General features: G+C 54.6%; 12 protein-coding genes across 12 annotated transcripts; 6 read left to right on the plus strand and 6 right to left on the minus strand.

Moving 5' to 3' along the window:
• Positions 1-4,670: 4,670 nt before the first annotated feature.
• On the minus strand, positions 4,671-5,099 carry PHYSODRAFT_528213 (hypothetical protein; the record flags this gene model as incomplete). Its single annotated transcript, XM_009538880.1, has 1 exon — positions 4,671-5,099. A coding segment is annotated over one exon (429 nt), but the record flags the coding sequence as incomplete, so codon positions are not given.
• A 915-nt stretch (positions 5,100-6,014) lies between these two features.
• On the plus strand, positions 6,015-7,280 carry PHYSODRAFT_565503 (hypothetical protein; the record flags this gene model as incomplete). The annotated part of the gene is made up of 1 exon (XM_009538881.1): positions 6,015-7,280. Exon 1 carries the CDS (start codon positions 6,051-6,053, stop codon positions 7,278-7,280), a length of 1,230 nt encoding a protein of 409 aa, XP_009537176.1. The 5' UTR covers positions 6,015-6,050.
• A 1,256-nt stretch (positions 7,281-8,536) lies between these two features.
• PHYSODRAFT_529486 (hypothetical protein) lies at positions 8,537-9,919 on the plus strand (the record flags this gene model as incomplete). The annotated part of the gene is made up of 1 exon (XM_009538882.1): positions 8,537-9,919. The coding sequence occupies one exon, from the start codon at positions 8,537-8,539 to the stop codon at positions 9,917-9,919; it is 1,383 nt and encodes a 460-aa protein (XP_009537177.1).
• Positions 9,920-10,084: 165 nt separating this feature from the next.
• PHYSODRAFT_340675 (hypothetical protein) lies at positions 10,085-10,853 on the minus strand (the record flags this gene model as incomplete). The annotated part of the gene is made up of 3 exons (XM_009538883.1): positions 10,085-10,351; positions 10,456-10,753; positions 10,822-10,853. 3 exons carry the CDS (start codon positions 10,851-10,853, stop codon positions 10,085-10,087), a joined length of 597 nt encoding a protein of 198 aa, XP_009537178.1.
• Positions 10,854-11,413: 560 nt separating this feature from the next.
• On the plus strand, positions 11,414-12,617 carry PHYSODRAFT_528840 (hypothetical protein; the record flags this gene model as incomplete). The annotated part of the gene is made up of 2 exons (XM_009538884.1): positions 11,414-11,612; positions 11,698-12,617. The coding sequence occupies 2 exons, from the start codon at positions 11,414-11,416 to the stop codon at positions 12,615-12,617; spliced, it is 1,119 nt and encodes a 372-aa protein (XP_009537179.1).
• A 153-nt stretch (positions 12,618-12,770) lies between these two features.
• Positions 12,771-13,824, plus strand: PHYSODRAFT_362255 (hypothetical protein; the record flags this gene model as incomplete). The annotated part of the gene is made up of 3 exons (XM_009538885.1): positions 12,771-12,875; positions 12,942-13,020; positions 13,112-13,824. 3 exons carry the CDS (start codon positions 12,771-12,773, stop codon positions 13,720-13,722), a joined length of 795 nt encoding a protein of 264 aa, XP_009537180.1. The 3' UTR covers positions 13,723-13,824.
• A 100-nt stretch (positions 13,825-13,924) lies between these two features.
• PHYSODRAFT_529226 (hypothetical protein) lies at positions 13,925-15,712 on the minus strand (the record flags this gene model as incomplete). Its single annotated transcript, XM_009538886.1, has 2 exons — positions 13,925-14,641; positions 14,675-15,712. 2 exons carry the CDS (start codon positions 15,710-15,712, stop codon positions 13,925-13,927), a joined length of 1,755 nt encoding a protein of 584 aa, XP_009537181.1.
• Positions 15,713-15,938: 226 nt separating this feature from the next.
• Positions 15,939-16,286, minus strand: PHYSODRAFT_529049 (hypothetical protein; the record flags this gene model as incomplete). The annotated part of the gene is made up of 1 exon (XM_009538887.1): positions 15,939-16,286. One exon carries the CDS (start codon positions 16,284-16,286, stop codon positions 15,939-15,941), a length of 348 nt encoding a protein of 115 aa, XP_009537182.1.
• A 527-nt stretch (positions 16,287-16,813) lies between these two features.
• Positions 16,814-18,445, plus strand: PHYSODRAFT_352935 (hypothetical protein; the record flags this gene model as incomplete). Its single annotated transcript, XM_009538888.1, has 5 exons — positions 16,814-16,992; positions 17,066-17,156; positions 17,225-17,426; positions 17,502-18,167; positions 18,237-18,445. The coding sequence occupies 5 exons, from the start codon at positions 16,814-16,816 to the stop codon at positions 18,443-18,445; spliced, it is 1,347 nt and encodes a 448-aa protein (XP_009537183.1).
• A 197-nt stretch (positions 18,446-18,642) lies between these two features.
• On the minus strand, positions 18,643-21,099 carry PHYSODRAFT_529506 (hypothetical protein; the record flags this gene model as incomplete). Its single annotated transcript, XM_009538889.1, has 1 exon — positions 18,643-21,099. The coding sequence occupies one exon, from the start codon at positions 21,097-21,099 to the stop codon at positions 18,643-18,645; it is 2,457 nt and encodes an 818-aa protein (XP_009537184.1).
• Positions 21,100-21,507: 408 nt separating this feature from the next.
• Positions 21,508-21,732, minus strand: PHYSODRAFT_447168 (hypothetical protein; the record flags this gene model as incomplete). Its single annotated transcript, XM_009538890.1, has 1 exon — positions 21,508-21,732. A coding segment is annotated over one exon (225 nt), but the record flags the coding sequence as incomplete, so codon positions are not given.
• Positions 21,733-22,081: 349 nt separating this feature from the next.
• PHYSODRAFT_464812 (hypothetical protein) lies at positions 22,082-22,456 on the plus strand (the record flags this gene model as incomplete). The annotated part of the gene is made up of 1 exon (XM_009538891.1): positions 22,082-22,456. A coding segment is annotated over one exon (375 nt), but the record flags the coding sequence as incomplete, so codon positions are not given.
• Positions 22,457-22,558: the final 102 nt, after the last annotated feature.

A 22,558-nucleotide genomic window follows, 5' to 3' on the forward strand; every position in this document is an offset into this window, starting at 1 on the left:
ATAATAGTCAAGCCCACGCCATCTTTGCGGCTCCATGAACGGCCCCATCAGTAGACTACAGTACATGTATCATACGCTACAGGCAATAGGTACGTGCATGTGGTACGATGTGCAGGCAGAGGTGTTGAGTAGGAAGCAGTAGCAACGAGATCAATGAAGACACGAGTCTTTCCCACGGAGTACTTTGGGGTTAAGGAGGAGAAAACCTCGTAGATGACAACCCCCTTTGTGTTAGGCTGAGACTAGACGCTAGAGAAAAGTACCCAACTGCAACAGCACGGTCCCAGTAGTCTGTCAATATGGAAGCAGGAACACGACCTTCGCCACACTCCCACTTCGTGTTGCTGGTGACCATCCTTGCCTTTCAATCTCGACCTTCTTCATCAGTCCTCGCACGCTTGCGCTTGCCAGACACAGGTCGCTTGTCAGGCATTGGTTCAACGTTCAAAAGCTGTCGCAGTCTTCTGAACTGCGTGGGGCCAAGCGGTTTCGTCAAAATGTCTGCCAGCATTTCCTCAGATGGGCACTACTCCAAAGCAAATTCACCCTTCTCATAGTAGTCACGAATCTTGTGATACTTGAGATCAACGCCCTTCACCTTGAAGTCTCCGGTGTTTGCTTTGATGACAGCAATTGCCGCTTGATTGTCATCATACAAACTGTCTGCTTGCGACACAGTCCAAGCTCTTTGCACAGATTGTGTGTCCACTTGATCATTGTAGAACACTCTGCAGCAGCTACAAATTCAGAACTGCACGTATCGTCCGTGATCAGCCGCTGCTTGTGGCTCGAGTACGCGTACGTACATCCCTCCATTTGCAGCACGTATCCAGTAATTGAACGGCGATCATCCTTCTCATTTCCTAGATCAGCGTCCGCAAAAGCCACGATCTGTACTTCCGGCTTCGTAGGTCTCCACGCATCTACATACGCATCGATCTGCATCCTCTGCTCTGTGGTCTTCTTCTTCGTCGTCCACACGAGGCCGTAGTCCGTCCCGCGTAGATAACGCAGCACCCTCTTCGCTAACACATGATGCTCTCGAGTAAAGCAATTGAGGTACTTCCCCAGTGTTCGTACCGCGTTGGATATATTTGGGCGTGTGCACTGCACCAGATATTGTAGAGAGCCAACAATCTGTCGGTAGTCCACCTCTGGATCCGGATTGATACAGACATGTTCGCGCTCCGGGTCTCCAGGCATAGGAAATTTACCCTTCACTTGAGGCGTAGGAACAGGCTTGCACTTGTCCATCTTGCAGCGAGCAAGAATCTTTTCCGTGTAGCCCTTCTGTGAAATCATCAACACGTGCCCCGGCACATACGTGATCTCCATTCCTAGCAAATGCTTCACCTCACCGAGATCCTTAATCTTAAATTCACTGCTGAGCTCACCCAGCACCATCTCAATGTCGGTCTCAGTACCAACAACCAGAAGATCGTCAACGTAGACAGTCACAAACACTTTGTTCTCTCCCACTGTCCTAACATATACACCAGCGGCCATCTTCGTGCGTTTGAAACCACACTTCCGCAGGTACTCGTCGAGCATCTTGTACCAGATCCGTGGCGCTTGCCTCAAGCCATACAGACTCTGCTCGAGCTTGCACACGCGACCTGTACCGTCATTGAAGTAGTCCAGTTGCTCCATGTAGATGTCGACACCATCCAGCGGTCCATTCAGAAATGCAGTTACAAAGTCCACTTGGCGGCACAACAGACCCAGCTCCAATGCTAGGAGGAGGATAAACCTCACAGACTCAGCCTTTGCTACTGGAGCGTACGTCTCCCAGAAGTTGATGCCATATTCCTGTTGGCAACCCTTGATAGTGATCCGCGTCCGATACCTGCACACTTCACCTTGTGCATTTCTTTTCCGAACGAAGACCCACTTGTTCTTCAGGATCTTAACTCCATCAGGCCGGTCCACCAACTCCCAAACATGGTTCCTCAGTAGCTCCTTGTACTCCGTGTCGAGAGCATCAACCCACTCTTTCGCATCAGGGGCGCTTAGAGCTTCCTCCACTGAGTTCGGCTCGAGCAGCTCATTCACGACCTGAATCACAAGGCTTGTCGGGATATCAACCTCGTAGTCATGCAACCTCACATTCTGCTGCCGAACACGAGTTGATCTTCGAAACGATGCACTTGGATTATTTGCTGCTTCATCATCATCCTCTCTATCTCCCCCCACGAAGCGGGAAATATTTTGCATCGGTTCTCCATTTCCAATTGCAGTCTCAGTGGCTTCATCATCATCATCAAAGTCACTGTCACTTATCTCCATGCGATCCCCATCTGAATTCCTGAGAGCTAGTGGACTCGCTAAAGGTACAGAGACTCTGCGGTTAGACAGATCCCCATCGACCTCATTCGGTGCTGAACCACTGCTGTTAGACAGGGCCACGCCACCGTTAGCTCAAACTCCACCGTCTCCATCAGTATCCAGTTGGTCACGCAGAGATCTCCATACGCGTAGTCCGCGCGCACGCGACGATCGAACCTCAGCCTCTGCTGATCCCGACGGATTCGCGCTCAACGTTCCGCTCGGAGGCACGCTTGCCAACGCAGGCTCGCCAACAGCGTTCGGAGCATCGACCACAGTACTTGAGTCACGATCCCTAAGATCCTCACTGCAATGTCGTTTTCCACTGGGCTCAGCTTCCGACGCCATGCCAAAAGACATTGAAGCACTCGGTGCAGTTAAATCACCCAGTCGAACGTATGGAAGCTTTGACGGGAGCTTGTATTTACCGCGTGAAAATCGGTTGAGCAGAAGCTTCTCCACGTAGCTGCGCTCCACCGTCCAGTCTTCCGCGAACTCGACCGTCCTTAGCTCTTGAACATTGCCCGAACGCAAATCCAGCACACGATAACTGATAGAGTTCTTTGCGTAGCCTAGGAAGATGCACGGCTTCCCTGGATTCTCCAGCTTACTCTTGCGCAACACTTTTTGCGTGAAAGCAAAAGCCAAACAACCCCACGTACGCAAATTAGAAAGCTCTGGTCGCTCACCAAAGCGCCGTGTGTATGGAGTTTCACCCGCCAATGCACTGCTCGGACTAATATTCAGCACCTCAAGAGCAAATGCGAACGCCTCTCCCCACAAAAGGATAGGCATGTCCACCATCGTTAGCAAACTCCTCACTCGAGACATCACAACCCCATTCATATGCTCCACTAACCCATTCTCCTCTGGGCTGTAAGCATTAGTTGACGTCCACTCAATTCCACGAGCTCTCAAAAATGCCTTCAAGTCGTTATTCAGGAGTTCGCGTCCCTTGTCGGACCCAATTACTTCAATTCTGTGTCCTTGAGCCAGCAGCCACGCGACATACTTGATCACCACATCGTCAGACTGGTCTTTCCTTTTCAACAGGAATCCCCACACATAACGCGTTGCTTCGTCTTGTACGAGCTGAAAGTGCTTGAAGCCATCGTAGGTCAGCTCATTGACGTAGCACATGTCGGACATGAGTTTCTGGTAGGGCCTTTTGGATCGTGAAGTCTTCACTTTCTTGTAAGATATTCGCTTCATCCGCGATTGCACGCACGTCCAACAATGATCCGGAGGTACACAGCCACTCCCTGCAACATCCATGCCTTTCACAGTTTTATTTCTAGACATTTCTTGCAGAGCTCCAAAATTCAGATGTCCTAGTCGAGCGTGCCATCGAACAAGAGCTTGCTCATTCTCGCGCGTCACTGCGTCAATCCTCTGTTTCGGAATGACCGTGGACTGCAATCGATATCGGCCGCGAGTTTTTACCAGCTTGAGCAGTTGATTCCCTTTACGAAGCCATGCACTTGTGTGGTTCTCGGGCTTGACAAAGTCCCAGCCAGCTTGCTCCAACTTGTCCAGACTAAGCAAGTTGTTTGTTCCACTTGGAGTGTGCAGCACATTCGAGAGACAGAGCTTTGCCGCTTCATCGGGCTGGTTTTCATTCTTCACTCGAATTTCCACCTCACCAACCACGCCTCTGTTCCGAGATGGCTTGCCTTCCCAGTCGAACACTAGTGGGCCATCATCTTGGCGCACATCAGAAAGCAACTCCTCGTGAATACACACATGACAGTCACTAGCAGAATCAAGAACCCACTCCAATTTGGTGTTCATCGAATTCTGCGTAGCTACAGTCTCTCTAAGTCAGAATCACCACGAGAAATCATGTCAATTGTTCTCTGGTTACCACCACTTCTTCCACCACTTGCTCCAGAATTGCCCTTACTGTGCCAGCGTTTGCGTTCTGGAAGCTGTGAATCTGATTCGTCATCGTTGCGTCTCGGACGAGGGCAGTTTGTCTGAATGTGCCCAGTTTGATGGCAGTTCCAGCACTCTCGTTTGTCTTCTTTCTCATTCTTCTTGCCGCCTTGTTTTCCTCTGGGACCACCTGCATTCCGGACTGGATTAGCCTTGGCCTTGTATCGACCTCGACTACGCGTTTTTCCTTTGCCTGGTTGCTGACTAGGCTGCTTTCCCTGCTTCTTGCCAGCTTCGGCGGACGAGATGTCGTTGTCATGCGGCTCTTCACTCCTTGCATCAAGTTCCGACTCGGCGCGAAGAGCGTCCATGACTTGGGCAGCTGAAGGAGTTGCACTCTTATGCCCCGGGTCATAATGCCGCGAGAACTGACGGACGACGTCTCGATGCGTTTGCACCACATTCCCCAAGATAATCTCTGCGAATTCCTCATCAGAAACACCTCGCTTATAGTGCACTAGGTCATGACGTAAGAGCTGCATTTCTCGTAGCCAGTCATCCATATTTCGATCAGGAGTAAATGGGTTCGCCACTAGTCGCTGTCGAGCGAAGATATAGTTCGCATATTCTCTCTTGGTCTGCTTGTCCACAAAAGCTGTCCACATTTCCTGGGCGCTCTGCTCGTGACAAATGAGCTCAGCGTCTGCTTTCGGAACACCTCGGAGAATTGCACCACGAGCTAAATTGTTCATTCTGCAAAACTGTGCATCACTCACAGTCGCACGCACAGCTGCAGCATCTTCAACAACACCCCAAAGCTCCAAATTGACCAGAAACGTCTTCAATTCTTCTGCATACAAGTCAAAGCTACCTTGCATCACAGGAGCCTTGTTGTCCATCTTCGTCCCGTACCAGCTGCCAGTATACTGCGGAGGAGCCATTAATGGCGAAGTCATCAACCCATACGCCGGAGGAGGCGACCACATCGAAGCCGCAGACATCGCTGTAGGAGATGGATTTCCAGCCAATCCATAGCTGCCAACCAGTCCTGGAAACATAAATCCTCCACTCATGACACCAGCCAATCCACTAGCACCCACAGATCTACCGATACTCGTAGCTGCACTAGTACCAGCACTCACAAATCCACTAGTACCACAACTCACTCTGCCAACAGCAGCGCTTCCAATCGCACGAGCCGTTGCACTCAGGTTCACCGTCGACACCCCAGTAGAAGCCACAGTACTGGGAGGCACGTTCACTACCACGAAGCCTTGCGAAGATCCGCCGCCTTGTCCGGTCGACGCACCAACTGGCGCACTTGACGCTGGACTTGTTCCCGACATGCTTCCTTCTCTCAAGGCTCACGAAAAAAGTCCGTAGAGCTTCAAAGCTTTGGGCTCATAACCTGGCACGATGCACAGGCAGAGGTGTTGAGTAGGAGGCAGTAGCAACGAGATCAATGAAGACACGAGTCTTTCCCACGGAGTACTTTGGGATTAAGGAGGAGAAAACCTCGTAGGTGACAACCCCCTTTGTGTTAGGCTGAGACTAGACGCTTGAGAAAAGTACCCAACTGCAACAGCACGGTCCCAGTAGTCTGTCAATATGGAAGCAGGAACACGACCTTCGCCACAGCATGTATCCTGCCACCGTTGTCGGCGGGCCGGCGAGGATCTTGACGCAGCTTCAACGACACCGAGATGATGACCATCTGATTACCGAAAACCGACCGATCACCGGGTTTTACGAGCCGAGACCTTGAAGTTGCCAGCCAGTCAGAACTCGCCGTTGACCGCAGGAGCCAACGCCTCGAGTACAACGCGTCCGAGGTGATCCTGGGCAAGACCATGGAGGAGTGGTGCCGCTTCGCCGTCTGCTACTGGCACACGTTCGGCAACACGGGCGGCGACCCGTTCGGCAGCGAGACGTACACGAACCGCGCGTGGAACGCCGATGACGGAGCCAACCTGTCGCCGCGCGAGCGCCTGCTCGAGGCCGCCAAGTGCAAGGCCGACGCCGCCTTCGAGATGTTCACCAAGCTCGGCGTCAAGTACTACACGTTCCACGACGTGGACCTCGTGTCCGAGGGCGCGAGCCTCGACGAGTCCCAGAGCCTGCTGGACGACATCTCGGACTACCTGCTCGAGAAGCAGAACCAGACGGGCGTCAAGTGCCTCTGGGGCACCACCAACCTCTTCGGCCACCGCCGCTTCATGAACGGCGCCAGCACCAACCCCGACATGAAGGTGTTCGCGCACGCGGCGGCGCGCGTCAAGAAGGCCATGGAGATCACGCTCAAGCTGGGCGGCCAGAACTTCGTCTTCTGGGGCGGCCGCGAGGGCTTCCAGAGCATCCTCAACACCGACATGAAGATGGAGCTGGACCACATGGCCGCCTTCTTCAAGCTCGTGGTGGCCTACAAGAAGGAGCTGGGCGCGACCTTCCAGTTCCTCGTCGAGCCCAAGCCGCGCGAGCCCATGAAGCACCAGTACGACTACGACGCCGCCACGGTCATCGCCTTTCTGCACACGTATGGCCTGCAGCACGACTTCAAGCTCAACGTCGAGCCTAACCACACGACGCTCGCGGGCCACGACTACGAGCACGACATCTACTACGCCGCCAGCTACAAGATGCTGGGCTCCGTCGACTGCAACACGGGCGACCCACTCGTGGGCTGGGACACGGACCAGTTCCTCATGGACGAGAAGAAGGCCGTGCTCGTCATGAAGAAGATCGTCGAGATCGGCGGCCTCGCGCCCGGGGGGCTCAACTTCGACGCCAAGGTGCGCCGCGAGTCCACGGACCTCGAGGACATCTTCATTGCGCACATCGGCTCCATGGACTGCTTCGCGCGCGGCCTGCGCCAGGCGGCCAAGCTGCTGGAGAAGAACGAGCTGGGCGAGATGGTCAAGCAGCGCTACGCGTCGTGGAAGAGCGCGCTGGGCGAGCGCATCGAGGACGGCCGCGCCACGCTGGAGGAGGTGGCGGCGTACGCCAAGGAGGCGGGCGAGCCGGACCACGTCTCGGGCAAGCAGGAGCTGGCCGAGCTGATGCTCTTCCGCGGCGTGCAGTGAGTGCGATGGCTATGCGTTGAGTTGAGGCGAATTGACGATAGGTTTCGGTTCGTAGTGTGAGTTTGTCCTTGTAAAAGAATGCACTTTGTTGTCGGCATTTTGTACCTGGAGGGCTGCCTCATTGGATATACGACATCATGACTCATGAGTTAGTAGACTGCTCTCCGTGCGCATACCCTTGTCTCTTTGACGTTTTGCTGACTGGGATAGTTTTTCCACTGTCGGGCTGACTAACAACGAACAACGGTGGTCAGATCCTTGTGCCCATTGTGTTCTAGCTGCTGCAGTACGTGTACCATATCCGGATACACGTAGCAGCCCTAACGGAGGCGTGGTTGACCCAGTGCCACCATGACCCCGGATGCTTAATTACCGGTAGCTGTTAGTCTACGCCCAGTGGCGTATTATGAGTTGATTAGAGGTCGAGCATCTTACAATCCTCCAGCATTGCTCAGTGCACGTAAGGAACGCCTTTCGTCTCCTCAACAGCTTTGAAAGTGTCGCCTTGACCTGCTCTGCTTCCTTTTGTGCGTTCTAACGTGTGCTCTAGCCCCACAACCTGCGGCCTACACAGGGTACATCATATACTACATGTGATTCAACACGCACAAGACCTAGAGACGTTGCCTCATCGCCGATGAGTCATCGGACGCGCCGTCACGGCAAATCTTACCATCTTCGATTATTTTTTTTCTTGAAGACTGTATTGTCACTTACTAGTGTTGTGCCTTGCATGCTTTCTGTCTAAACAACGACGTAATTCGTTGTTTTAGCAAATCACGGTGATTAGCCCATCATTGAGTTAGGAGCTAACTCGTCGATTTTAGATAAAATAGCTGCTAAGACAACGAGTTAACGTTGAGTTATGCTCACTTTCGTTGAATGGCTGGAGTGTATCCGACAATACTACGGCCCTGACATTCTAATTCTAACTCGCTCGCTTTGTCTGATTGCTTTGATTGACATGCGTTGGCGATCTATCGTACTAAACTACGTCTACAATATTGAAGAACATCCCTGTTTTTATATGGAGGAGCTGCAAGCAGCTTTAAAGTCAGCGTTTCCTGCACTCCCGAGGGAGGATTCCCCCCAGGAAGGCCAAGGGCCCGGAGATCCTTGAAGGCGACCCTTGGCAGACACTTGCTCGCGACCCGTCGTTTTGTGGAATAGCCGCGATTACTTACCAAGAGTTCACGGCTGCGACGGTGGAGTGGAGGAGGAAGAGCGCATTCCTCGACTTGCCTCCGAAAGCTGCAATGACGGACGCTGTCGTGCGCCTCGAAGTGGTGGAAGATGGAGTCTCACTCAAAAATGGATCGAAGAACCCGGAGCTAAAGACGACCGAAGCGACCGAAGGATTCCCACAGAATGACCCGGCAGCGTCGCCGGTGGCGAAGATTTTGTTCCTTGATGGCGTTCGTGGCGTTGCCGTCGTGTTTGTCGTGACGCAGCACTCAGGCTACATGCACGACGTCTACATGGGCGCCGTGGGCGTTGATGCCTTCTTCGTGCTGTCCTCGTTCCTGCTGACCATGCTCTTCATGAAGAAGAGCATCAAGCTCATCGCAGAGCAGGCGTCCTACCGTAAGTGGGGGTGGACGCTGGCCGACTACTTCTCCAAGCGGTTCTTCCGCGTGTACCCGTTGTTTGCGCTGGTGGCGATCACTCTGTGGCTCATGCCGTTTGAATACAAACAGCGGTACTACATGGTAAACCGACCTGAGGACTTCAACCTGTTCCAGACGCTCACTTTTCACCCGGAACACCGCCACTACCTCATGTGGACGTTGCCACTGGAGATCTCGTACTACTTCATTCTACCTGCGTTTGTACTGGCGGTGCTCAAGATGCGTCGCTTCTGGTGGATGGCGTTCCTTCCGCTCTACGTCTGGGCTATTCACGAAGGACTCTACACGACAAGGGATAATTATCCTCGCCAACCGTTGAGCAAGCACCTCCCGACGTTCGTCGCGGGGTCCATGGCTGCCGTCATCTTCGTCAAGCTTGAGGCGTGGATCAAGAGCACGGGTTTCAAATTCAACACGTTGCATATCGTCGGACTCCGAGTATTAGAAGCCGTCTTGATCGCAGCCTACCTCAGCGTCGTCTTCCGTGGACTGTTCTTCAATTGGTTGGGGATGCCGCTTCAACCGTCCCAACACTATATCATGCCCTTCACGAGCGTCAAGTTGTCGCTGCTGTTCGTGATCGAGATGATTCAGCCGTCCACTGTGTCGTTGATCTTCGAGTGGATCGTTCTCCGCTACTTGGGCAAGATCAGCTTCTCCGTGTATTTGCTGCACGTGTTCGTGATCGCTACTCCATCGGTCAAGCTGGAGACCAACTACTATGATAAGACGTTCGAAGTCTTCACTCTGGTGATCTTGCTGGCCACGGTATCCTACTACACGATCGAGTACCCATCGCAGCTATTGGCGCAGCGGCTTTCGCGTACATTCAACAGACTCGCATCCTACAGCCACGAGAAGGTGTCAGAGCAAGCTGACACGGCCAAGTCATCGATGAGCCTGCCACAGTTGAACGACGGGAACGAAATAGAGAGCGAGCCGAGCACAACAAACTCATCAAGTGACGATGAAGTACGCCCTCAAGGCGTACCATTCCAATCCAGACGATGAAAAATGAATTGGATTCGCTTGCGCTCAATGCATTCGCGTTTTGTGTTGTCTATTCGTCTTTACGAAAGAAAACCATGTGGAAGAAGTACAAAATCATCGGTATTCAACCCAGCAGCTCTGTGAATTAACCAAGACACGTTCTATCCTCCGTCGTGAGTAGGTCTTCTATGCTTTGAATTGGTGCAGCAAGACCTCGAGAGGCAGCAAGCTCGAGTCGTTCGTGAGCACGATGTCGAAGCGCTGCATGTACAGGTCGAGCTTCTCACCGGCACCGCTATTGAGGAAGCCGATCCGCACGATCTCGTCCTCCGTGAAGTCCAGACCGTCGGCGATGTTGGCGTCGCCGAGCGAATCGCCCAACAGCAGGATGTTGCGGTGTTCTTCGAGCTGGCACTGCTTCCAGAATTCAGTGCCAATGCGTTCTTGTTCATGCTGTGAATAAGCTGCAACGAAGTAGGTAGCCACGAGTGCATAAGAGTCAACAACCGGTTGCGACCTCGTCGACTACTGCATAACTGATCAATATTCGTTCGTACCTCGCCCTTGAAGTCGACCACTTTGCCACTCTCGTCGAATTGCATCATGTAGGAGATCATGTGCACATTCGACGGAATCTTCTGCGCCGGTGTCTTCTTGTACTCCTTGTCGAGCACAGCATGGATCACGTCGTACAACCCGGCCGAGAAGATGAGAGTAGGCACACTCTTGCCTTCCAGTAGATCAAAGACTTGCGTGCACCTCTCACGAAACGCAATGCCGCTTTCTCCCACCGCCGTCTCTATTGTGCGCTTCGTGAACCCTTGCTCGATCATGAGTTCGTGCTCCTTCGTCCACCTACAAAGCAGCGTTAATGTTACAACGCACTCTCCAGCCATGGCAACGATACCCCCATTAAGCAGTACCATTCGATCATGTACGACAACTTTTCCTCCATCGTGAGGGTAGCGGACTGCTCAATCGGGTAGTAGTGCTCGAAAATGCCACGCGCTTCGCCTCCGCATCAAGGATGCCACTCTCCAAGACGATTCCGTGCGAACTGGGTGCTTGCTCCTTCGGCGCTGCAGTTTGAACGACTTACACATTCAGTCCACGAAAACAACCAACTAGCACAGGAGAAACCAACCCGTGGGCTTGAAGAACGGCGTCAGGGTGTAGTCGAAGTCGGCGATGACCACGAGCTTGTCGAACCCGTCGGACAAGAACTTCTTCCACTTGCGGATAAAGTTGTCTGCGGAGCCAACAACAATAATTTTCAATCAATAAAAACACTGTCAACTGCAGTAGGAAACTGTGGGTTGGTATGCACCTGGGTCTCGTGCGAATATCTCGGGAAATGAAGCAGTGAGCCTCTTTCTCTTCAAAGCAGCCTGCTACACGCAGGAAAAAATAACTATTCAGTTATTCACATTCAGATGTCAACCTCTCGATATCCAATAATTGGATGATTATTATCGCGACGCAGTGCAGCGTTCCGTGATTACCTGCAGGTTTTCAATGGCGTGGCGCCAGCTCCTCCCGTCTCACTCGGGGCTCCTGCCTTTGTGCGCCGCCACGGGCGGCTCGCTCTTGGCTGCTCGCTCGATTGCCCGCTGCTCTGGGGCCGACGCGTCCGCTGCGGGCCCGTCGATCCACGCACACTCGTACAGTGATGGACACCAACGACGCGCCCCTCGAATGGTTATCGGAGACCCTGGTCTGTCGGCGTATCCTCTACTACTGTACACCAACCACCAATGAACTATGCACTAATAACCTTGTTTAACGCTGTGAAATTGTAGATGAGTTCGCCCGCAAGATGAGGAAGTTCACGCGCGACGGAGCGGACCAGTTGCTGGTGATCGCCGACTTCGACCGCACGCTGACGCCGTACTACAAGCAGCGCAGCGACCCCAAGGCGCCGCTGCAGCAGGAGAGCAGCAGCCACGGCCTGCTCATGACCAGCAGCGTGCTGCAGCCGCAGGTCTGCGCGGGGGAGCAGGAGCTCTTCGCCAAGTTCTACCCCGTGGAAATGTCCCCGACGCTCTCGGACGAGGAGAAGCTGCCCTTCATGGAGCAGTGGTGGAACAGCGCCCACGCGTTGCTGGTCGAGTACAAGCTGACCCAGGATCAGGTACAGCAAGCGGTGGCTCTCGGCTCGCTGAGCTTCCGCCAGGGCTTCCACCCGCTCCTCAAGCTGCTCCACGACCAGCAGGTGCCCACGCTCGTCTTCTCCGCGGGGCTCTACGACGTCATCCACGCTGCGTTGGAGCAGGAGTTCGCAGCTGAGAGTAAGCGTAACGGAGGAGTTCAAGGGGGTAGGGAGGCCAGCGACCGAGTGTTCACGCCTAGCAACGTGCACGTCGTGTCCAACATGATGCGGTTCGACGCCAACGGGGTCATCGAGGGCTTCGACGGAGCGCTCATCCACTCGCTCAACAAGAGCGCGCGCGTGCTTCTGGACTCGCCCTTCTGGCACAGCTGCGAGCTGGAGAAGCGACGCAACGTGCTGCTGCTTGGAGACTCGAAGGGCGACGTCCATATGGCCGAAGGACTGGACGAAGAGGAGATCATCCGGGTCGGCTTCCTCAACGTGCATGTGGACGAGGCGCTGGACGAGTATCTGGATCTGTACGACGTGGTGTTCACGCACGACGCGAGCTTGGTGCCCGTGCAGATGCTCGTCGAGCAGATGACGGCGGCGGCGAAGAAGAAGAAGTAGAGTTGGCTGGTAAAGCAAGTTGAAGTGAAATGTAGCAATCTTTCGAGGCGGAAGACTAATTGGACCATTTTAACCCAAAAAAATAGTGCGCTGTTTCAAATTGGTCCAAAGGGAGGATCCAATATCCGACACGCACTAAAGATCAACAGCACGATGTCGGCGAACCTCGAGGCTCTGGACAAGGAGGCGCAGATGCTGCGCGCCGCCATCGACGGCAACCGCGTGGACGAGGCCGCCAAGATCCTCGCGCAGCTGAAGGTGCGCTTCCTGGCTTCTAGCTCGCTCCCAATCCTCCGCTAATTAACCCCCAAATCTTCCCTCTAGATGGCGCTCACGACGCTGCCGGCGCTGCCTCCGTGCGGCGTGGACTCCCCCACCGCCAAGCAGGAGCTGGAGCTCGCCCGTACGTACCCGCCGCACTCTTTGCCGACTTCAGACCCTTAAAATTCGCCCCGCAATGGCTAATTTACTGTCTAAATCCCTCTGCTATCCAGGCCACGTGCTCGAGAGCGCCACGCTGCTGAGCATCCTGCGCGAGGACATGACGGCCTTCGAGCGCAGCATGATCCAGCTCAAGGTGTACTACAACAGCGGGCTGCAGCCCTCGCCGCTGCACTACCCGATCCTGGGCACGCGCCTGCTGCAGCTGCTGGTGGAGAACCGCATGGCCGAGTTCCACAACGAGCTGGAGCTGCTGCCCGAGCAGAGCCGCCAGGACCCCAACGTCGCCTTCGCCGTCAAGCTGGAGCAGTACCTGATGGAGGGCACGTACAATAAGGTGCTGGAGGCGCGCGCGAACGTGCCCAACCCCTTCTTCCGCTTCTTCCTGGCGCAGCTGCTGCAGACCGTGCGCGAGAACATCGCCGACTGCGCCGAGGTGGCGTACCAGTGCCTCACGCTGGCCGACGCGCAGCAGATGCTCATCTTCGACTCGGCTGCCGAGCTCAACACGTACGTCCAGGAGGAGAAGCCCGAGTGGGTCGTGCGCGAAGGCCGCATGTGGTTCAAGGCCCCCGAGAAGTCCCTCGGCGCCTCGGACATCCCGTCGTTGAGACTAGTGGGCGAGACGCTCGCGTACGCAACGGAGCTGGACCGTATCGTATAAGGAAGAGCAGTAGGCAAGTGATGAATGAACAGCACGCGGCGCGCTGAGGCGCTGAGAGGGGAGGGTAACCAGCACAATGAAAGCCGCGTCATTTTACTCACGAGATCCCTGGATTCATTCTTCATTTCGTTGTTGTACTTTTGCAATTCGTAACTCACTCACTCACTGGCAATTTTCACGCTGGCCGCTCTCCCCTCCCTACTTACATATACTGCTTCGACACCTTGGTGTCACGTCGCTTCTTGGGCGCGGGTTTGACGCCAAGAACCTTGTCCAGCCACACCTGGGTCTTGATAGGCAGCGTCGTGCGCGACTCCCAGACCAGGTTCTCCTGGTTGATCCATTGAATCAGGTAAATAATCTCCTTGGTCGCCGTAGTCACGTTGGTCACCTCCCTGCGTTCTTGAGCGAGCTTGATCTGATACTGGCACGACCGTTTAGCTCGCTCGCGCGCTCGGAACATGTCAATGAGCCGCCGCGGGATGTTCTCGTCCGGTTCCCACGTAAGCTCGTCGTAGCCCTCCCACTTGACGAGATACAAATCCGCGTCCTTGGCCCGCTGACCTCCTGCCGTCAGCAGTGACCGACCCTCCTTGACGCACAGGATAGCCTCGACAACATACACGTCCTCTTCATTCAGGTCAAACATGTCCTGCTCGTCATCAGTCGAAGAGTCTGCGGCCTTGGTCTCCTCTTCTTCTTCTTCTTCTTCTTCCTCCTCCTCCTCTTCTTCCTCCTCTTCGCTATCATCCAGAACGATAGCAGACGTAGACGAAGCCCCTGGTTTCACTGCCTCGGTCTTCTTCTCATACGACAAATACTTGGTATCGGACTTGCCTGAGGCCACATCGTCTGCTCTGATCTTGGCTACCACCGCGGCAAGCTGCTCCATAGAAGTCATACCAGCCTTGTTGGCCAGCTCGTTCTTCTTCTCCTCTCTCTCCTCCTTCACCTCCTTCGTCTCCTCCGCTGCCTGTTGCAGTTGCCTCTTCGGTGATCGTCCTGCTGCGCGCTTCTTGGGCTTTTTAGGCGGCGGGCTATTCTCCAGCTCCGGCATGAACTCAGCTTCATCTGAATCAGAGTACCCTCCCTTGTACTCGGGCTCCTCCTCCTCCTCTCCAGACTCGTACACCACTTCATCTTCATCCACGTACGTCTTGCGCTGCTTCTGGCTGCGTCTCCGATCGCTACTCGTCGCCTTCCTCTTGCCGCGGTTCTCAGCTCGCAGCGCGTCATCCAGCGTCTCCAACGACCGTTTCCGGGTCAGTTTGGGCTTGCTCTTCCTGTCCGCCGTCGCGTCAAGCTGCAGCTTGTTCAGCAGCTCCATCAGCGCAGCGGACGTGGCCGCGTTCTTGCCCTTGTCCAGCTCCATCCACTTGACGAGGGCCTTGTACTTGTTCGAGCCGAATGCCATGCTCTCGCACATGGGTAATTTACGCAGCTTCTTGAGCACAGAGGCCTGGTACGCATCGGGCGGCTGCTGCTGCTCCACTTTCTTCACTGCGGGCGCGTCACTCTCGTGTTTAACAACAACACGCGGGGAGCTCACCGTCTTCTTCTTGTGGCTCTTCTTCTCCGCCTTCACATTAGAAGAACCCTTTCCGTCGCGTGGAGAAGCAGCTGTGCCACTGTTCTTTGTTTTCTTCTTCTTCTCCACCGTCTTTTCCTCCTTCTTCTCCTTTAGTTTCTTCTTCTCCTTCTTCTCCTCTTCTTTCTGATTATCCTTGCTCTTCTCCTTGCTCTTAGCTTTGTTTTTTGCCTTGCCCTTCTCTTTGCGGCGCTGCAGCATGGCGCGGCGCTTCTCGTAGGCCTCGGAGACCTGCACCCAGGTAGTGGAGAGCGACTGCGCCTCCGTCTGCAGCTTCAAGGCGTCGGGCAGCGGCGGCGCGTTCAGCAGCAGCTTGGCCAGCACGTGGTCCATGCCCATGTGCGGCTTGCCGTACAGGTCTTGCTGCTTGGAGCGCGCAGGCGCCTCCTGCGTCACGGCCATAGCGGAGCTCTTGCACCTCCCGAGGCCGTTTGATTAGCGGCAACTGGGGACTGGGAAAATGTATGGAAGGGTCGGCGATCCGTGCTAAGTACGAAGTGGCGTGACGCACACGAAATTGCGATCTTTTGCGACCATTGTGAACGAAGAGCTCTTTATTTTTTTAGAACGTCTTTTTAGCGAACATGGCTACATCACAAGGACAATGGTGGACGCACACACCGTCCATTTAGGCCTTGCTGGTGTGGATGCTGGAGATGCGGCCAGCGTCGTCGAAGGCGAACGTCGACTTGACCGAGACCGGGACGAAGAAGATCTTGACCACGCCACGCACGACCACGTGCTCGTCGTCGCCGTCCTCGATCGCTGGCGGCTGCCAGGTGCCCTCGACCTTGGTTTTCTCCAGGTACACGCGGAACTCTTCCTTGCCCCGGTAGCTGCCGTCGCGCTGGCTGTAGAACTGGATGTCGTCGCTAACGAGTTGCAGCGTCTCCTTCGTGCGCTTCTCCAGGCGCAGCGCCACGTACTGCTTCACGGTGTCCACGTGCTCCTGCGTGACGGTCGATGCGACGCCCATGGTCTAAGTTGTACTGCAGTTGGCGGATCTGTTGCTGAATGCGCCGAAGAGCGCGAATTGAGAACTGGGCGGGCCACAACGCGGACCAGCCTCCACCGCTCTAAGAACCTAGCATCTCCGTTGAACTTGAGCTGGCCACGGCGGACGAACAGCGAGGGCTCACTTGCTGTTAAACGTGACAACACCTTTCTGGTCTCTGCTAGCGAGAGAGGATACTGTGGCCGCGATTAGTCCGAGGGGGTGCAACTTCAACTAGTCCTGCCAGCCGAGGCTTGTCACGCGTAGCATCACACCATTTTCAACACGCACCTCGCCGCCAGCACAACAACCTCCTCGCCCACGAATGCATCAAGCCACATGATCTACGCAGTCGCAAGTGGAGTAGGTACGTGTACGTACTCCAGCTGCCATTCGAGTCAGCCTCTATTATGCTAAAGTGCTGGTTAAGTGCGCATTACTGGGGATTTGCCGATCGAAAATTCATCCATACCGATCATACAACGACGTCACTACTGCACTCGAGAAGCATGGCGGACGTGGGCTCCGTGCAGGTGCCCGAGCTCGAGGCCGTGGACCTCGACAGCGAGTCGGACACGTGCTCCACCGCCTCGAGCTTCAGCGTGCGGCAGGCCGACAAGGCGACCCCCAAGCGCCTCGACAGCCCCGCGGCGCACGAACACGCGGAGGCGGCGCAGCACCTCACGTCGTACGTGGCAACTGACGACTTGCATACTGGTACTGCAATGTTCGATATTAACTGGTGATGCTGCTGCGTATAGTGACTTGAAGACGTTCATCAACACGTGCATCGCATTCCTGGGCTCGGGAGTTTTGGGGCTGCCCTACGCTTTCCGCAGGTGCGGCGTCTTGGTGAGATTCTGTTATCCTTGGATAATTGTTAGATTTTTGTCATTAATCGGATTTTGTTGTTGCTGTAGGTGGGGTTCGTGACGCTGGTGGGTGTGGCGGCCGTGAGTACGTACGCCATGATGCTCGTGGTGCAGTGCAAGTACAAGCTCAAGCAGCAGGGCAAGAACGTGACCAAGTACGGCGAGATCGGCTTCTTCGCCATGGGCCAGTTTGGCTCCACACTCGTCAACTCAGCTCTGGTTATCTCCCAAACGGGGTTTTGCATCGCCTGTAAGGACTACGACATTATCGTTCGGATTCTTTTCGAGTACTGATGCTGCATTGTTTTTTTTACTTATATGGCAGACTTGATCTTCATATCGACCAACGCGCACAAGTTCCTGGACGTGTCGAAGCAGTTGGTGGTGTCGGTGTGCGTGCCCCCGCTGATTGGGTTTTCGCTGCTGAAGCACATGAAGGAGCTGGCCTACGTGGCGCTGCTGGCAGATTTCATGTGCATCCTTGGACTGCTGGTGGTACTGAACATTGATCTGGGCTACATGGAGCAAGACCACGACAATATTGAGGCCATTGGGGTTGTATCTGCAGTGCCGTTCTTCTTTGGCGTAGCGAGTTACTGTTTTGAAGGCGTGGGGATGGTGCTGCCGCTGGAAAACTCGATGCAGAACAAGAGGAACTTTACGCCGATTCTGGTCTGCACCGTCGTGATCATCACGGCACTGTACGCCACGTTTGGTATCTGTGGTTACCTCGCGTTTGGGGATGACACGGACGCCGTCATCACGCTGAATTTTGAGGGAAGTGGTGGCTTGGTGACGCTCGTCAAGATCTTCCTGTGCTTAGGCCTCTTCTTCACGTACCCGGTGATGCTGTTCCCGGTCTTCGAAGTGCTGCAGCCGATGGTGGCGTGTGGCAATAAGTTGGAGGACTCGAGGATCACCGAGAGAAAGGGCGTTCTTCTGCGAGCCGGAGTCGTATTGTTTACTGCTGTCATTGCCGCTGCTATTCCAGGTACAGCTCGTCTTGCTGTTATGGTTTGATAAGATTTGGAGCTAACTTCAGGTCTTTGCTTACTGTCAGATTTCGGACGGTTTATCTCGTTCATCGGCTCCACTTGCTGCTCCCTGCTGGCCTTCATCATGCCGGCGTATTTCCACCTGCGTCTCTTTCGTGATGAACCCGCAACGTTGGGTAGGCGATTGAACCAGTCGTTCCTGTGCGGGATGATGGCCCTGGGCGTCGTCATGCTCGGTGCCGGCGTTGTCGAAGCCATCGACAGTGTACTCTAAGATCGCCACGAAGAGCCCAGCTAATAGATACTTCACGCGTGATCATCCCATCAACAAGCACTTCACAAGACAGCGAACCGCCTAGATTAGTCCATGTATTGATGTCCTCTCTTGTAACCACTAATCATATCCCCTCTAGTAGTTCTTACACGGGATTGCATTTATCTTGTTGTCCTCGTTTTTTTTCTCTCGGCCAGTCAGCAGTCGACCGCAAACAAGCACTTGCCGTCCCAGCGGCTCGTGTAGTAGGTATTAATCCGCCGCCCATGGTCTCGCCAGGCCATCCACTCTGCTTGCTCCTCCTCGGTAAGATCTGGGAATAAATCAGTAGTTTCATGGTGATCCGTGTCAGCGTTGTGCAGGAAAACTGCGTCACTGATCCGGTCATAGCGAAGCCGGTGGTGCCCACGCACGACGGACATTTTTTTATTCGGGTCGTTGCTGAAGACAACCCGCTCGCCAAAGGTGACATTCCGCTTGATTGAGCGCCCGACACCGTCCTGTAGGAATCCTCCCTTGGGCACTCCGGCGATATCCGCCAGTGTGTTGAGGACGTCGTAGTGCTCAGTAGCATCGTCGATCACAAGACCTGCTTTGTCACCTAGTCGGCCTTCTGCGATAATGGCACCGGCCACTCGTGTGGCCGACACTCCATTGCCGGTCCCGTGATCCCCGACGATGACAACGATCGTGTCATTCAGGATTCCGCTGTCGGCTATTCGATCCATGAACTTCCCCAGCTCAACGTCCGTAAAATACCGAATTTCAAGGTAATCTTTTCGCAGTTCCGGGTTGTCTGCGGTTTTATAAAGCGCAGAGAAGTCGGGTTTCTCAGCGTCGGCATACCACTTGGGGCGTTCTTGGTATGGCCCATGGCTTGAGATCGTATAGTGCGTAAGAAAGAGTGGTTTCTTTGGCTTACCCTGCGCCATTCGCTCCTTCTGTTGGTTCGTCTTGTTCACGAATAAATCACCGAGAATTTGAAAACTTAGATCGTCATGCACACCCCAGTGCATCCCTCGAGCTTCAGAGCCGTACCAGTCTTCGTGCTTGACACCCAAGTCGCTCTCGGCCAGTTTGGCCACCTCGTTGTTACTCCAGACGGTGTCGAATCCATGAATCGGGAGAAAGATATCCCAACTGTCGTAGTGCGTGGTGCAGCCTGTGGTGAAGAAGGTTTCGTACCCTTTTGTCGTGAAAAGCTGGGGTAGACCCTCCAAACGTGTATCTTTCTTCCCCCCAGCCATGCCAGTATGCACCGGGCTGTCGTACGGGACCTGTGCGAACAACAAACTCTCTACGGATCGACTAGTGCGAACACTGGACCAAAAGTTACGAAGAGCAACGCCACGCTTTGCCCACCGATCGAAGTTTGGAGTCACGGTGAGGTTCGTTCCTTTGAACAAGTTGGACGGGTCCTCATCCCCGACGAGGTACCGAGAGTCGTGGAATTGGAAAGACTCGACTGCGAGCAGTAAAACATTGGGAGGATTGTTCGCATTGATGTCCACGTCGAAGGCGAGATCTCCTTCAAAGCCTGTAGTACGGCGGTACAGCGTTTTCGGGCCGAACAGCGTGTGCTTCTCGGTAGAATTGTGGATGTACAGCTCTACCCAGGCGTCCTCAGAGGGTTCACTCTTGTTATCAAGTGGAGGCTCCAAAGCACGAGCGAACAGTTCGTTGAGTGACGCATTCATGGCAGCATATGCAACAATGGGGGAACTCGCTCGGCTCAACGCCACAACGATAGCAGGGAGAAGCACCAGACCGGAGACGACGAGAGCGAGCTGCGCTCCAACGCGCTTGTACTTCAACTTAGGGTCGTCGGATGATTCCCTTTTCGAGGATGAAAGCAACCCTTCCCTGTCCTCATAAGCATTCACGGGCTCAGCTTCACCAGCTTCACCATTGTCATCGTTGAGGTCAATATCCACATACGAGGAGGACTTGACCAGCTTCTTGTCAGTGACCTTGGCGGCCCTCGTAAGCTTCTTTGACTTCGTAATTCTGCCGGATTGAGTCAAAATGAGGTTTGAGAGCGCTAGTGTCGGATTCCAGCGCGTTAAATCAGCCCACGATGCCTTCGTCCTTATGGTCGCGAATACTTTAGCCACAATGACGAGAACTGCTGCGCTCGCATAGCCTTCGTTGACCTCGTCGCTGGAGATCGGAGAGGCGCTGATGTGGTCCTTCTCTTCGACTGCCATGGCGATAAGGTCGAACGAAAACCTCATGCCTCGAATGTGCACGATGAGCAAGTCAGCGACGAAAGGAGCCATCATAGCGATGAACAGGAGCCACGACACGGTGAATATGGCGATGTTGCCAGCCATTCGAGCTGTGACGCAGCTGCAGCGGACCAACGCGCTGCATTTCCACATAGCGTGAAGTGAACGAGACTTGCTGGCCACAGTCTTCACTGTGTCGAACAGCCAGAGCGCACAGGCGAAGTACGTGACACACACGAAGTCTTGTAAGAACCCGAGACTCAGCGCCCCCAACGCCAGACCCAGCGTTCCGTCCTTAGGGCCCGCGTACATGTCGAAAAGCGACCCGAGACTTGTGCAGCGATAGATGAAGAACACGAAGAGGGAGAATGCGTACACAAACGCCCACCCGAGCCACGGTCGAGTCCACAGATCGGCATTCTTCATACGCTGAAACACCGAGGAAGACTCAACTCGTTGCCAAACTGGAGTCACCTCCGCTACGATGCGGTTTTTCATTGCAGAAATGGAGTCACCCGCACGCAGAAACGATGAACGAAGGCCGGAAGATGACGGGGGTCTGGAGAGATGAGGTAGACCACGAGGAATCATCGTCCTGCTTGGTTGGTCGGCGCGTGGGGGGGGGGGGGGGGGTACACCACGCTGTGGTAAACTGAAAATGATGGAGCTGGCCGGCGGGATGTAACCCCTGGGGCGGTTGGTAGCCACATAAATACATGCTGTGGGTTTCCAGGTTAACCGAAAAAGCTGCTATCGGTACGTGTTGATTCATGCTCTTCGTCCTGATGCAGGCCCCTTCGCACGCATCCGTATCAACCTCTGTCGACGTGGATCGACCGCGCTGAAGACGTCAAAAGTCACTGGATCGTTAAAACCTACCGGCAAATTTGCACCCGGAGAAAGTCCCAGCAATCGGTGGGCGTCCAACGCCACGGTAGAACCCCCCTCGATAGTCCTGATGGGCATTGGGGGGCCTTCAAAAAGGCCGTTCACTACCGAGTCCAGGCGATACTGACCAGCCTCCTCAAGGCTGTCCTTCAGGCGAACGCAGAGAATGTAAGGCCTTATTGCACTCCGGGACACTTGAACCAACCATTCGCTTTGTAGCTCGATCCACGGTGGTCATCCACCAGGCCCCAGTTTTGATCTCCACGAGGACGTAGCGAGTTCTCGACTTGATCCCAATCAAGACGCGTGACAGCGCTGTTGATTCTGCGGACGACTGTATTCGGCATCACGGCTTCCAACGTGAAGAAAGATAAGTGACGGTTAGTTTTTAAAAGAAAGAAGAGAACACGCCGTGGCCCCTGTCGCTCAAAGTTTTGTTTGATAAACAACAGAATTGCAGTTTTCCTTTCATTCTTCGCCAAGAAGATAGCGTTAAGTCGAAGAACGAGGATGGAGACGCCTCCCCTGCACTACACTGGTGGCCCCCGACCAATTTCAAGGTCTCCCGCATGTTCTCGACCTCATCAATACTTTTCTGATGCCCAAGACAATTGACGCCGCCGTGTACAACGACCTGCAGCGGGTTATTCGAGTATACGGAGATGTTCGCCCCTGGACAGTTGGAGCCATGGACGGAGCTGCCGCCCGAGGACGCCTCGACCTTCTCCAGTGGCTACGCGCCAACCGAATGGAGGGCTGCTCGGCCGAGGCGTTTAAGGGTGCAGCCGCTAATGGCCACCTCGACGTTCTTCAGTGGCTTTATAGGGCTTACCCTGATCTGTCTGATATGGCGAGAGAGCTCGCGACTGCTGCTCGTCATGGCCACGCACATGTTGCAGGCGTATTCAGGGGTTTTCGAGCGTCGACCAGGTAGAACCCGCGTTGGAAGCTGCAGCGGCTAGCGGCTTCGTCAATGTGCTGAAACAACTCCTGCCAG

Source organism: Phytophthora sojae (assembly GCF_000149755.1).
Source record: "Phytophthora sojae unplaced genomic scaffold PHYSOscaffold_12, whole genome shotgun sequence".
Lineage (NCBI taxonomy): Eukaryota > Oomycota > Peronosporomycetes > Peronosporales > Peronosporaceae > Phytophthora > Phytophthora sojae.